The sequence below is a fragment of the Arachis hypogaea genome, chromosome 17 (assembly GCF_003086295.3).
Source record: "Arachis hypogaea cultivar Tifrunner chromosome 17, arahy.Tifrunner.gnm2.J5K5, whole genome shotgun sequence".
Classification (NCBI taxonomy): Eukaryota; Viridiplantae; Streptophyta; class Magnoliopsida; order Fabales; family Fabaceae; genus Arachis; species Arachis hypogaea.
This window is the reverse complement of record NC_092052.1, coordinates 125,010,767-125,026,790: the sequence shown is the minus strand read 5'-3', so window position 1 is coordinate 125,026,790 and position 16,024 is coordinate 125,010,767. Positions and strand designations below refer to the sequence as shown.

The 16,024-nt window shown below is 29.5% G+C and overlaps 1 protein-coding gene across 1 annotated transcript; it reads left to right on the top strand.

Annotated features, from left to right (window-relative positions):
- The first annotated feature begins 558 nt into the window (after positions 1-558).
- Positions 559-4,813, top strand: LOC112767252 (gibberellin 20 oxidase 2). Its single transcript, XM_025813134.2, has 3 exons — positions 559-1,274; positions 2,231-2,555; positions 4,331-4,813. Exons 1-3 carry the CDS (start codon positions 778-780, stop codon positions 4,598-4,600), a joined length of 1,092 nt encoding a protein of 363 aa, XP_025668919.1. The 5' UTR covers positions 559-777; the 3' UTR covers positions 4,601-4,813.
- Positions 4,814-16,024: the final 11,211 nt, after the last annotated feature.

Below are 16,024 nucleotides of genomic sequence, written 5' to 3'. Positions count from 1 at the left end.
AATTATAATAGTATAAAAATAAAGTATTACTCCATCGTAATCAAAATTTTTTAAAGTAAAAAAATTATTATTCTTTTAAAGTAAAAAAAATTAGTAAAATAATAATGTGAAGAGTTAATACCTCTTAAACTAAGATAATGAATATATATTTTTATAAAAATTATAAAATTAATAGTAATTAACATTTTATTTTATCACTTTATTAACTCTCTTATTTTAGAAAATTTAAATTCAGTCAAATATTATCTAATATTATAAAAAATATTAATTTACTAATATTTCTCTTTATACAATATAATTTATAAAATTATATTTTATACAATAAAATTTGCCCAATTTCGTCGGCAGCCAAAATAGTGAATATTGAACACCACAAGGTAACAATTACTACATTGAAAGCAGTAAGAAAATATAAAAGTAAACTCGCTCCACCATCTATATATAAAAACAGAAAAAGTCTAAGCACAAGCAACTTTATCAAATTTTAGTCAGCATGTAACCAACAAAGAAAAATGAATCATTGGATGAAATTTCATACCAATCTCATACCATTTAAATTATCATTTATGGCTATTTAATGGCTACAAATCACAAAAGTTGCTGGCCCTAACACTCCTCGTATAAACACATGCCACAACCAAAAAGTTCTATATATATCTCCAACAATATTTAGCTATCACCATATAATTTGCTTGTGTAGTTGTGTATGTTCTCCCTTTTTCTTCCTTCAATATTGATCACATACCTCAAATCATCGTTGACATTGGAATAACATTAATGGACTCAAGTCTCTTGTTGTCTACATTGAATCAAGAAACAGTTATTGGGGTGGAGCCGCCCCACTTGCCCACAAATTTCGTTTGGCCAATGGAAGACCTTGTTGACGCCCACGGGGAACTCGAAGTTCCAGTGGTAAACCTTTCTGGGTTTCTCACCGGAGACGATGAGGCCACGTGGTGCGTCGCAAAGCTCGTCCATCGAGCATGCTTGAGCCATGGGTTCTTCCAAGTGATTAACCATGGGGTTGATCCTGCACTCATTGCTCAGGCATATGCTCAGATGGACAAATTTTTTAGGGTTCCCACTCAGAGGAAGTTGAGTTTTTCAAAGAAACCAGGTTTGTTGTGGGGATATTCCGGTGCACATGTTGATAGATTCTCTTCCAAACTTCCATGGAAGGAAACCTTGTCTTTCCCTTACTATGATCACACCTTTGAGCCGGTTGTTGCAAATTATTTTAATACCACATTAGGAGAAGATTTTCAACAAACTGGGTAAGTGTGTGGATAAATATACTGTGGATATTTTCTGTCATTATTTTTTGCATTAGTTTATGTAAAATATATAGATTATAGTAATTTTTTAAATATTTCAGTGTGCCCATGAGAGAGTATTGCAATAATATAGTCCAAACTAGCACTTATTATTTAGAATGTTTGTTTCACATATAAACAAAAACAAGTTATTTACGGTTTAGAACTTTAATTTTTTCTAACTAAAGAAGTTAGTTATTTTATCAGCTTTTTAATAAAATGAGGAAAACATGTTTTCCCCCCTCATATTCTAAAAAGAATTATACGTGTAATGATCACATTCATGGTAATAAAGATTGAGTTGTATTAATCTTTTATTTTGAATTTTCTTACTTCTTTATAAGTCTTATTAAAATCTTTTAAGATGTGTAAAACATAAAATGTATGTTTCATATGATTTTGGTTTCAACATTTTCTTGAACTTTTTCCTTGTCTTTTCGTGGAAATGGAAGACAAGTCGTCGGCATATTAAATATAATAATAGTAAATTATATGGTAAGATGTAAGTTTACAGATTTTTCCTTTAATAAAATGAAAGAGAAATTAATAAAGGTAGAATCTACATTTTGAATAATAATAAAATAATAAAAATAACTATAAAAAAAATTATATCCTCTCTATATCACTCCAATCTGTACAATAGAGTGTCCCATAAAAAATATATATTGAGAAGTTATTTGATTTAATTTTAGTATAATTAATAATGTAACAACATTAGCTACTCTAAAAAATCTTACCAGCTAGTTATTACTATACTACTAAATTTTCAACCATCACCATGATTTTCATCACAAAGTCTAGCTACTACAATTACTAAATCAATCATATATACAAGACTATATATTATAATAGATGCTCTGATCTAGTTATTAATGTAAATTTTTGTGATGAGTTTTGATTGCTATGTATATATATAGAGTGACGTTCCAGAAGTACTGCAAAGCCATGAAGGAATTAGGGGTGAAGCTAACGGAGCTATTAGCAATAAGCTTAGGGTTGAAAGATAGATTGCATTACAAGGAGTTATTTGAAGAAGGTTGTTCCATAATGAGATGCAACTATTACCCACCATGCCACCAACCAAGCCTTACACTTGGGACAGGACCCCATTGTGATCCAACATCTATAACCATTCTTCACCAAGATCAAGTTGGAGGGCTTCAAGTCTTTGCTGATAAGAGGTGGAAAATTGTTCAACCTCGCTCAGATGCTTTTATTGTTAACATTGGTGATACATTCACGGTAGGCCCTTCATGTCAAATATACAACTTACATGCATGCATGTACACATATACAATATTTTGTTTAATTTATATATATTGTTGTTTTAGTATCATGAACTGAGGTTTTTTTTTTTTTTCTCATATTTTAGGCATAATGACAAAAAAGAATTGAATATAACCAACAAATGAGTTAATAATAAAATAATAATATTTAAGAGACGAAAAAATCAAATAAAATAGTCTAAACTTGTCTTATTTAGTATTTATTAATTATCGCTATAATTAATAAATATTAGACAAGATAAATTTATGTTATTTTTTTATCTTTTTAATATTATTATAGAAAAATTTTAAAAATGTTTGTAAATGTATTTTTTTGACACATTTAATACGTATCTTAATTAATAATACAATTACCTTTTCATTTTCTATACAATTTAAAAATATTTATAAATTAAAATAAATAATTATGAATACTTTTATAACGAATATCAGATGTGTTGTAATAGCATGTAATTAATTAATTATTTCTGATAAATTTATAATAATGATAATAATATTCACTCTCCAATAGATGGCGGCGAACAAAGAGAATATAAAGGTAGGCAAGGGCAGCCATCACAGTATCACACACATGCTATAATTAAGTCGTACCATTAACGGAGACACCTTTTTTCATACATTCATTAATCATTATTCAAGCTGCATTTCCGGCCTAAGTTCGGTGAAAGATGTTGATGTGTTAGTTAGCATTAGTTAATTTTGTTTTTAATTTTAAAAATTATCGTGTTATAAAAGATTTAGAATTTAAAATTTATAATTTAAAAATTAAAATTTAAAATAAATAAAATAATTTTAAAAAAATTAATTGATATTGATGAAAAAAATTAACTCGTTTAACATTACTCAATTTGGTATTACGCTTATATGGACTCTACTATTTGGACAAGTGTAGGTACAAATAGACATAGTACCTGAGCTATCTACCCTAGCATTGTTGTTTTCAATATGGAATATCCTGTTTTGTTGCTTGTAGTTAAGGAATAAATAAAGTATGGATGCAGTAACCATATTTATTTACTTATTTGTGGGGTATTCACATACAAAAGGATAATTTTATAGTGTCTTTAATTTTTTTATTTAAAATATCTAAATGTAAGTGTTGAGAGATGGGTTCATTTTTTTAAAAGTTAGATCATACGTTATTTCATTATGTTATGTGTATATTAAAATCAATTATTAATATAAAATATATGTTAAAATATAAATACACATTAAAATTAAAATAAATCGTATATATATTTATATACAAATACATTATTAACTAATTTTAATGACTGATTTTAATGTGCAAATAATATTTTTGTATATTATTTGTAAGCACTATAGAACATACTTTTAAAAAATGTAAAATCAAGATGCTAAATGTAACGAAAGTGATATAAATGTAGTGACAAATTAAGGCCATGTGGGTTGTGACGAGGATATATCCGAATGGGGAATGCTAGGTAAATAATGATCATTTTGAACAATATGAACAACCACCAATCAAATAAAAATACAATACACTCTAATTTAATGCTACTAATTAAATTTATGGTTAATTTACCCTTTTAACCCTATACTTTTCCTATGTGAATTAGGGTAATCTTTCCAAACACATAGGCAATACCATATATATTCAGCTTATTATTGCAATGAATGAGTATGTTGGATTATGCATGTGTTTGGTTATAGAATGAGGAATCATACATACATATAAGTGTTGAACAAGATTATTTGTTGGTTGTGAAGGCACTATCAAATGGAAGGTACAAGAGTTGCTTGCATAGGGCAGTGGTAAACAGTTACAAAGAGAGAAGGTCATTGGCATTCTTTCTATGCCCTAAAGAAGACAAGATTTTGAGACCACCCCAAGATATTGTTCGCATTGATGGGACCAAACATTTCCCTGATTTTACTTGGTCTGATTTGCTTCTCTTCACACAAAAACATTATAGAGCCGATGAAGCTACACTCCACAACTTCACCAACTGGTTCCTTTCTTCCAAAACCAATAAATAGATGCAGCATCTACCCTTTGCTTTCATTTACTAGACTCGCCGGAGGTTGTAATAAATGTAACAAACTACAATCTCTAGCATTTTTCTTTGTCTATCTATTTATTTACAGCAATATTATAGGGTCAGCATAATTTATTAATTTTAGTCAACAGTTAATCGCCAATATTTAAAAATGTTGACTAAAAATATAGTGCTAGACTGTTGAGCTAAAAGTAATGGCCAACATAAATTAAAATTATTAATTCTTAAATTTTTCTCATCTATTTATATGCTTTTCTTGTATTAATTAGTTTTTGATTATGTTGCTGTTGAGTAATAAAAGTCGTTTTAAGGTTAATTTTTTGTTTAACAATTTGGGTATGTCATTTTGGAAGTTTAAGATTGTATTGTTAACTATTTTTTTTTTAAATTACTATTCCAAGACAAGGTCCAAGCTTAGTAAAATTAGAGTTTGGATATAGTCACAAACAAATAAAGTCTAAAACGAGATCTACCATAGAAACAAAAGGAGAAAGAACAAGAGACTAAACCTCAAATTCTGTTAATTTCGGATCCTACTGCAACTAAATGCATGAACAAGAAACGTTAATTCATTAAAATTCTTAAGGGAAGAAAACAATTAACAGTCATAATGAGCAATAAAAATGATATAAATACAGAAAATGTTCCTTCCATGTAGGAGGAATTGTTATATAATGGTTCGTTTGATTCTGAAAAAAGAATAAAACAAAATATTTAAAATAAGACTTAAGGATAGAGACATAAAAATTAATGTTTTTGTATTTTGTTTAGTGATAAATTAGAATAAATTATGAAAGTCTAATTTATTTTTATTTTTTTATTCAAAAGTTTTGGGAAGACATATATAATTATAAAAAATTAACAAAAATAATAAAAAAATAAAAAATAAATTGTGTCTCTTATTAGTGTTTGTCTTTTTTGTCAAGATAGATATAAAATACATTAATTTATCATCTCTAAATATAATGTCTATGTTGATGTCTCATCTGACAAACACATTTTTATACCTTTGTGTCCCTGTCTCAATAGTATTTGTCTATAAACAAATGCAACCTAAGAATACATAAGCAAAAAACATACACACATTTTTCATCAAACTGGTTTAAGCATTATTGGAGTCTCTAATATCTACCCATACAACTTAAAAAACCTAGGAGAAGCTGAAAAACAATACTAAAAAACTGCTTATTATAGACGAATTTATAGATAGATTTGGTCTTTATTACAGACAGATTTTTTGTTACCGACAGATTTTGTTCATCGATAAAAGTTTTGTCAAAAATTATTTACTGATAGATTTTTTCGTCGGCACTTTATCGACAGATTTTTATTTGTTACCAACAGATTTTTTTTCGGTAATCGTCCCCTCCACTTCGCTAAAAACGTCAGATTTTCTGTCAGTAACTAACGTCAAATTTTTCGACAGATTTTCTGTCGATAACTAGAGTCAAACTTTTCGACAAATTTTCTATCGATAACTAGAGTCAAACTTTTTGACAGATTTTCTATCGGTAATTAAAACCTAGAAAAGCATTCACAACTCTAAATACAGACGAATTTTTCGTTTATAAATTCGTCACTAAGGTAAAACAATTTTTTTTTTATTTTTTCATTACAAAATACATCTGGTTTCAAACAAAATAAATATAAATTTAATTAAGACAAATTTTGATCCAATTTTTATCTAATTTGTATTAAAATATTTATAATATTTCAAAAAATAAATAAATTTATCATATTATCAAATTAAAAGAAAAGCACTAAAAACATTCTATACTATTAATATTGTACAGAATATAATCTTATTATTAGAGTTATTGTACACTGTGTAAACAAAAATGTACATTATATCAGTGGAAAAGAACATGAAGCATACATACTTATATACATGTAATGCTACTCTTACTGAAATCATTTCAATTCAACAATTACTTACTGAGTTGCATATTCCACAACCCATGGCCCTAACTATATATATTGTGACAACCTCAGTACATACATAGTAGCCTTAGTAGGTGCAAACATCTTGAATTACCTACATGGTGAATCAGAAGTTGCTATATGTTGTCCACATCTCTGCGCAAGATCAAACAACAGATATGTTGACAAAACCAGTTTCAATAAGGGTGTTTGACAAATTCAAAAGCAAAACTCAGGTGTGCAAAATTCTCCATCTGAGTTTGAGGAGGATATTAGTGTAATAGAGAAAGTAACGGTATATTTTCAAAGGGTAGAAACTCAGGTGCAGTCGACTTCACGTGAAGTTGATACCTAAGAGCCGTTAGATGATTTTCAGATATCAACTTCACATGAAGTCGACTTCACCTGAGTTTTCACCTTTTCAAAGTTATCACTAGCCGTTACTAACCTTGCTATATATATATATATCAGTCTGTAAGGCAACTCTTGTAAAAGATATATTCATTTTTCATTCACATCAATAACAATGCAATGAACAATAATTACCCTTAATTAAATTCACAAACTCATCAGCAGTGTTTCACAATTTTCCAAATATTAATTAAACTTCTACAGGAAGAATTTGATAAAAAAAATTTTAATATTTCATTATTTTAATACAATTTCAATAATTTCTTAACACTACTTAGCTTGTATTAATAGTAAAAAGACAGGCATTATTTGACGAGGAGTGGAGTACGAAACTTAGGAATCCTTTTGTGCGATGTATTATTCCACTACTTCATGCTGCGTGCACTTTACGTAGATTCAGCTTTTTAATAATGGAAAAATGCTTTTGGAATATGACGAGAATTATAGTAACATATACTTTTGGGCTACATTATAGAGAATATTGTGTGATTAAACCATAATTTATACAATAAAAATTTCTTATATGTAATCGGTGTAAATTATAACTTTTGTACTAATCTATTAATTAAATAACAAGTCATTAATAATTAATAGATATTTATAATAAAATTACTTTAATATATATATATATATATATATATATATATATATATATAACATAAATTAATTTAATAGAATTTTTTTTATATCTGATAATAACTTTTTCTTAAAAAAAAAGTCTAGACATAAGTATTATAAGTAGACTTAATTCAATAATAAAAATTAGGTTATAAAATAAAAAATATTTCACACATATAAATTATTTAAAAATCTTATCTTTCAGTAGTGTGAAACTTTTAACAAGCATAAATCAAGTATATCTAATATAGTATTTGTTAATTAATTTAACTTTATCAAAATATTATTAAGATTTGGTTGAATTAGTCCCACATTGTTTAGGATAGCAAATGAAGTGGGTGGCATAGGCTATAAATATGAGGCTAAGTTCTCCATTTGTTTTTACACCAGTCAGAAACATTTTAAACTTGTATCTGATTTTTTTTTCGTCTGTACTCTTTGATTAGAGAGTGTTGTGAGGTGTAGTTAGATATTTGCTTTGAGAGAGTGTGGGTGTACTGGGGTACTGGTGTTAGAGAGAAAGAAGTCTATGTGTTGTAACAATATATTCTCTAGTTGTCATTTGACAATGGCCGTAGTTTTTTCTCCGGTAATTGGAGTTTCCACATTAAATTCTTGTGTTGTGATTGTGTCTATTTTATTTCTCTGTCAAAGGTGTTTTCTCAAAGGGAAACGGTGTCTTATTCCCAACAAATATTGTGTACTAATGTATGTACTATTATTAAATATAGAATAAATAAATAAATAAATATATATATATATATATATATATATATATATATATATATATATATATATATATATATATATTCAAATATGTGTGGATCGAATTGATGATGAATAGAAACATTTGGTGACCCTAGCTATTTCATGTCAAAGAAAAAGCTAATGACTTTTTTAGTATCAAGTATAGTACGTGCACTACTACTACTACTACTACTTTATCATGATCATAATCATATATACTACACACGCGTTCTGAATTGTAGTTTGTGCAAGTGCAACTAATTAATTGGTGGAGCATGATTTGATGATGATTTGCTCTTTCGAATCATGGAGGTGGTGGGTGGGATGCGATGTATATCGGCGAGATAGATAGATAGATAGATAGATAGACTTTTTCCCTTCATCATCATATATATATTTTGTAGCTAAGATATTATTATTATGTCGTCTTCTACTTAAAAGCTTATGGCATCTTTTACCCTAATGACAAATAAATATACTATTTACACTTTTGGGTACATATTGATTTTCTAGATACTAGTTTTCCTGCCTTAATTGATTTGACCTAATAATAAGCTACAAAATAACTACTCTAGTAGATTTTGGATTCAAGAAAGTGAAATAATCCAGCCAAATAGAGAATTATTATTCAGTTTGACAGCTATATATTCAAATGAATTAGTGAACCAACGTTGCCACTTGCAATAGCATCCCGACGATGGAGTTTCGTTCTCAAGGGTTCCCTACCCACCACCATATGGAATAATTATCGTACACACATTGTGATCATGCACATGGAAAGTGGGGGAATGAGAACAAAAAAAAAAAAAAAAGAGAAATTAAAAGAGAAGGACTATAACCAACTTGAGTTGATTTAGTGGTTAATTTATTAGTTTACTTAAGTAAATATCGGATGTTCGAATCTTGTATTATGCAGGAAATAATCCAATATTCGCAGACTCTTAAATATAATTCAGATCTGCAATAGATTAATTTTTGACTTATCGAATTGAAAGATACCGTAAAAAAAAAAATAATCGAAAAACTGTAAATACAAATCAATATCGTAACTTAGAATTTTTTTTAGTTGGATTTTTTAGATATTAATAAAATGAATAAGATTAGGGAGTTTTTTTTATTAATATCAATCAATCTTAATAAAATCTAAATTATAAACCCTAAAGCATAATTAAACTCACCAGAAAACAAAATTTTTTAACATTAAAAAAAATTGGATAATGTTAAATAACTAAAAATTGATTTTTTATATTTTTATATAAAATTTGTCTCTTAAAAGATTATATGTTAATTTTAAAATTTTTATGATAACTAATTAAAAAATAAATTTAATTCTTATATATATATGGTCAGTGTATCATTTATTGTCACATCAATAATTAACTTTTAAAATATTATTTAAAAGTGATCTAAATAATTAACTTTTAAATTATTATTTAAAAGGGATCTAAATAATAAATACGATAACATATTTTATATTCCGGATCAAAATTAAATTCTTAAAAAATACATAAATATACACAAAAAATAAAAATATTAAGTAACTAATATTTTTATTTGTGTCTTATATTTATATTAGCACTAATTAATTTTTATTTCTTACTAAAAATATTAACTCTCAAATATTCTTTTAAAAGATATTCAACAAAAACATGTTTAAATGAAGAAAGTTAGAAAGCCAATTTTTTCAACTAATATTAACCAATTTTTAAATTACTTTTTATCTTAATTTTAAATCCAAAATCATAAATTATAAATTATAAATCTTAAACTATAAATCTTTTAAAATATAAAATTTCTAGAATTAAAAAATATTAATATTGATAACTAACTAAAAATTAGTTTCTTATATTTTCTTATTTAAATAATATAAATTTAATTTTAATATATTGACAATGTAAAATATTTTATATAATTATCTAATTAAATAATTTTTTTAAATAATTATTTACAGAGTTAATATAAAAAATAATTATTTTTAATGATCACCGACGGCAAAGACATGAGGGGTCTTGCATTGTACGTGCACACCCATATTTGAACGACCAAACAACGGTAAGGATGAGGACAATACACAGGACAAACCTAACCAGGTGAATCAAAACAAAGGATTCATACTTGTTTTTATTTTCAGGATTGATAGATTATGGTTAAGAATTCAGAGAATGGGGGGTGGGGGACTCCTCTGCCTCACGCTCCCCATATTTCAATCATCATACTCCATCGACTACTTTCCCACATGCGCTTGCATTGTGCCTTTCAATCATTTTATCTACCATTTATATTCCTATATTTCTATTTAACAAATTAAATTTTTTATAACATATTTTTAAATAAAAATAGAATTTTAACACAACACAAAATCTGTTTGTATATATATATATATATTGAGGCAAAGTGGGCAACCCTCCCAAGCAAGCAAGCAAGCTCTATTTCCATCCTCCCGTGAGTATCGAACCCAGGAGAGATGGTTAAGGAACACAAACCCTCATCCATCTGTGCCAACTTGCGTTGGTGTATATTATCTATATTTAATGTCTCTGTATAGTATAGCTTAATTTAAAAAAAAAAAACGTAGTTCACCATAAGTTTGAGGACAATAATTGAAGATAAAAGATGCATTATTTCCATTTAATTTGGAGCATAATGTTAGCTTTTACATATGGCCTACATGTTATTGAAATGGAGGGACACAATCTCTGTTAGCTTTTATTTAATAAATATGCTTCCATCATATGTGCGTTTGAAGAATAGTTTCGTAGGTCGCAATCTCGTAAAGATAAATTCAGCATCATGAGTTCAATGAGTGCAATCCATGCATAGATGAAATTTTCTCAGGTTTGTCTCTTGTGTGGAGGGTAACTATGAACTACCTTTACTAATTTGGATTGGTTCAATAGTTCAGTTCACTCGTCTGTTTAAATAAGTATCGAAAATTTGAATTTTAATTTGTGCATGCAGTAATCTATTGGCTAGCGATATGCCTTTAAATATAGCTCAGATGCACGACGGATTAATCTTTGACCTATAGGGTTTAAAAAAAACGTGGGCACCAAAAAAAAAAAAACTATAAACTATCTTAAAAAAGTGAAATAAAGTTCCATTGTGGTCATCAATGGAGAATCTATTTTATTTTATTTTTTTTTTCACTTTCTGAATCGAGGAGTTACTGATTTTCACTCCTTTGAAAATCCAGACATTACTCATGATAATATCCACTTTTCAATAGTTTTGGATTGAATAGGTTTCCGAAAAATTAATAATCAAAAATTGTAAAATTTAAAATTTAGATAAGATATAAATTTGATTTAATCCAAGTCTTAATCGTTTGAGTTGAATCGGCTTAAAAAAAATTCAAATATATACAATATAATTATAAATTATTACAAATATTTGGATTAGATTGAAAAATAAAATCAAATGAATAGAACCTAAATTATAATAAAGTAATTTTTCTTTTTAAATTAATTTAAATCGTATTATAAACATTCTTTAATATTATAATAAGCACTATTTTTTATTTTATTAAAAAATGAAGGTGCGAAGGTTCTTTTATTGAAGACATACATGTTTTCCTTCAGCCTCTTCCTATTGTAATTTCATCTCTATTACATGAGAATTTATATTACATTATCCTTTTAGATAATATTTAATGAATATAATATCCAGTATATATGATGACTAAAAGTAGTCAGTTATTTATAAAATCCAAATAATGATTGCGTATAAAATTACTAAAAATTATAATTAATCATAACGTTATTTACCGCGCGTTCTTTTGATTTTGTAAGAGGTTTAAATTAAACTGTTATATATAGCTATAAATTTATTATGATTTATATATGGCAGTGCTTTTTGTTTCTTATATTATTCAGACGATGATGATGTTTTTCTATTGAAATAGGATTTACCTGTTGTAAATGATATCTGTGGTATAAAAGAAAGGGAAAGTATGAGGAGCCAATGGAATATTTATACAATGTATACAATAGAGATTTAGGGAGTATTAGAGATATAATCATTAGTGTTACCCTTTTCCATTAACTGAATCTTTTGGGATGAGTGGTATCATAACATAGTATTAGAGTGTTAGATCCAAAAGGTCAAGAGTTCGATCCTTGGTGAACCTCAAAATCAATTTAATTTTTTGGGAAAATGTTTATTATCCCTAGTACTCGGATGGTTATTCTAGATAGTAGGAGGATGTTCATTTTGTAACTCAATAACCCATTGTACACATTGTACAAATAATCCATTGTCTCCCTAGTGGGATCCAGAAAGAAAATATAAAATTTTAAAAGAGGTAAATATTAAATTGGTATTCGAAAGTTTTGATATTGATAAAATACTACTTGACTTTTGTATTGATAAAATGGTCCATGAATGATTTTAAAATTTGATAACTGTGCCTGAGCTCACTAGAGCACATCTCCAACAAAAAAAATATTGAAGTGGCCACCGTATTTTGATGACATGGCAACTTTGTTAAATATATAAACCAAAGTGAATTTTTTAATTAATTATCTCAATAAAATCTGGAAATTCTCTCCCCGTGAACCCTAATATTCCCCCTCTCCCAAGGCACTCTCTCACTCACATAGCCAACACATGGTCGCTGATACCGCACGGTCGCCGCCCCGTCGATGGGTCCTTTGTATTCGCCAGCTCGCGTTGTCCTTGCGGCTTCACTGCTATCGCTTTTCTTGAACCCACTCTCTGTCGTCCTTGCACCTTTACTGTTGTCTCACTCATCGGCCTCGTCGCGCCTCTCGCAGGTAGTTGTTCCTCGTCTCCCCGTCGCGAGTCGCTGCCCACAACTGCTCACTGTTCTCACCAGTCGCTGCTCGTATCTTCTCGTTGCTCGCCGCTACTCGCTACAACTGCCTTCTCTGCCTCTGCCTCTTAATGTTATTTGAGGTTTTTTGTTTCAGATGGTTGTTTTCTGATTTTGTTATTTGCATGTTAGATTTCAACTTCGAAGCTTGAAGTTTTTATGGTGCGGTTTGGTGGGTTGTAGCATCATGGATCATGATTCACTCTTTTTTGGCATCTAATTTTTTTTATTGTTCTTTAATATTTGTTTTTGGTTTTCCTTTTTGAACTATTTTGTTTTGCCTTGTTATGATGGTCCAACTGCTTTTTCTTATAGTGATTTACAGTCCTGTTAAAGAATAAATTAGAATCAATTTAGATAAATTAGTATCATTTATATTTATATAGAATATCTATATATTAATTGTAGGATTATATGATTTTATTACTTTGATTCTTCTAGCACCTATATATACCCCTATGTATTGTTCCTTTCAACTCACTCAATAATATACTCTTTAGATTACTCTCTTATTTTTAACATAGTATCAGAGCGAGTCTTGATCTTGTATACCCATCTACTTCCCACAACTTTCTGATTAGAAGGAGAATCAACCAAATTTTAAATTTGTGCTTTTTCAAGTGTCTGTATTTTTTTCTGCATTACTTGTTGTCAATTTAGATTTGTAGAGGCTTCTCTAAATGAACTAGGTTCATGTTGATGAAGAATAGTAGAAAAACAATGATAATCAAGAAGATGAGGAGGTGGAATTCTTACCCAAGAAGAACGAGTGGAAGGAGGAGGCATGACGATAGGAGCAAGATTGTCGTCTGGTCTGGAATCATCGGGAGATGGAGAAGGCGAAAGAGGAGGAGGATGTAGAGGGTGACTCGAGATAGAACCTATAAAATCATCACTAAGAAAAAGATCAACATTGGGGTTAGTGAAAAAAGGTAACTGAGTAGGAGGAATGGACTCAAAGAAGGAGAACCGAGAAAACATGTGATGCTCCTAGAAGAAAATATGACGAGATATATGAATACGTCTAGAGAGAGGATCCCAACAACGATAACCCTTGTGTTTAGTGCCATAACCAAGGAAACAACACATGCGAGCCCGAGGTTCAAGTTTACTATGTTCATGAGGCTGAAGAAGAACAAAACAGATACAACCGAAAATTCAAAGAAAACTGTAATCTAGAGAGGTATGATAAAGACGCTCAAAGGGAGTAACGTTACCAAGAACAGAAGAAGGAAGTCTATTGATAACATGAACAACAGTAAGAACAGCTTCACCCCAAGTACGCTCAGGAGACGAAGAAGAAAGAAGCATTGCATGAACAGAGTCAAGAATGTGACGATGTTTGCGTTCAACTCGTCCATTTTGTTGAGACATACCTGGGCAAGAAAACTCAGACAAAGTACCCTGTTCTGCAAGAAAGGTTAAAAGTTTGGAATCACGGTATCCCATAGCATTATCGCGTCAAAAAACTTTAATGACCTTGGAAAACTGAGTTTTAATCATAGTGGCAAAGTTAATATAAATCTGAGGTAACTCATGGCGATTAGTCATCAAATAAACCCAAGTAAAGCGTGAATAATCATCAATGAAAGCAACAAAGTATCGAGCACCTCCCATAGAAGCGGTGGGAGCTGGGCCCCAAACATCAGAGTGGATAAGATCAAAAGGAGAGTAAGCAAGAGAGGAATTATTGTGAAAAGATAAAGCAGGTTGTTTGGTAGTTTGACAAGAAATGCAATCAAAAGACTCATTACTAACCTGACCCAAAACACCCTGAGACATAAGAGGACGCAATTTTTCTAAGGGATTGTGGGCAAGACGTTGATGCCATAAGTGAAGGGTAGATGGAGAAGAAGCAGCATAGAGATTTTCCACAGGAGGAATATGAAGATTCTCGAGTTCAAACAACCTTCCAACCTTACATCCAGTCCTGATGACTTATCACATTCGATGATCCTGTACACGACAACCAGAAATGAAAAAATTGATATCAAAACTGAGATCAACAACTTGATCAACAGAATAAGATTAAAGTTTAATTTGGGAATATAATAAGTATCAGAGAAATTAAGAGTTGACTGAGAAATAGAACCCTTGTGTGTCGCGTGCAAGAGGGAACCATTAGCAGTATTGACAGAAGATGCATTTGTAGTGGTAGACATAGACGAGAAAAGATGCTGCAAAAGAGATATGTGATTAAAGCAACCAGAGTCAAAATACCATTTAAAATTACTTGGAACATTGAGATTGATTGTCACTTTGTCCGGCAACGTCTCCTTACTGAAGTTGTTCGCTTCGTTACTTTGGAACTCTGGATCAGACTGCTGATATCTTTACGAATGTTCATCATCCTACTCGTTTTCGGACTCTAATATCCAAACTTAAGATGGTATTCTTAACTCCCACTTGAGTTTGAGGGGGGATGTTAAAGAATAAATTAGAATTAATTTAGATAAATTAGTATGATGGTTATCAGTGGCTAAGAGAAGGGGGGTTGAATCTTAGCCCCTTTTTGCTTGAAAATACTTGCTGACCTTTGAAACCAAGTTTGGAAATTTTTGTCTTTTTATCTCATAACTAGCCACGAGACTTTTTCTTTTGTCTCGTCCCCAGCCATGAGATTTTTCTTTTTGTCTCGTCACTTGACACGAGATATTTTTTGTTTTTGCTCATGTGTAGTAGAAACATAAATGGAGTAGAGAAGAGAGAAAATTACACCCAGATATATCCTGGTTCAGCTGCTAAGTGCAGTGCAGCCTACATCCAGTCTCCGTCACAAACATGATGAAATTTCACTATAATCTTCCTGATTACAATCTGTAAAGTGCTAACCCAACTTACAAGGGGATTCCCACAGAATCATGAAACACAACATAG

Bases quoted from the DNA above. Each gene is read 5' to 3' on its own strand.
- LOC112767252 (XM_025813134.2), top strand. From the start codon at position 778: ATGGACTCAAGTCTCTTGTTGTCTACATTGAATCAAGAAACAGTTATT. The intron at 1,275-2,230 runs GTAAGTGTGTGG...GTATATATATAG, and splicing joins GAAGATTTTCAACAAACTGG to AGTGACGTTCCAGAAGTACT. The intron at 2,556-4,330 runs GTAGGCCCTTCA...TTGGTTGTGAAG, and splicing joins ACATTGGTGATACATTCACG to GCACTATCAAATGGAAGGTA.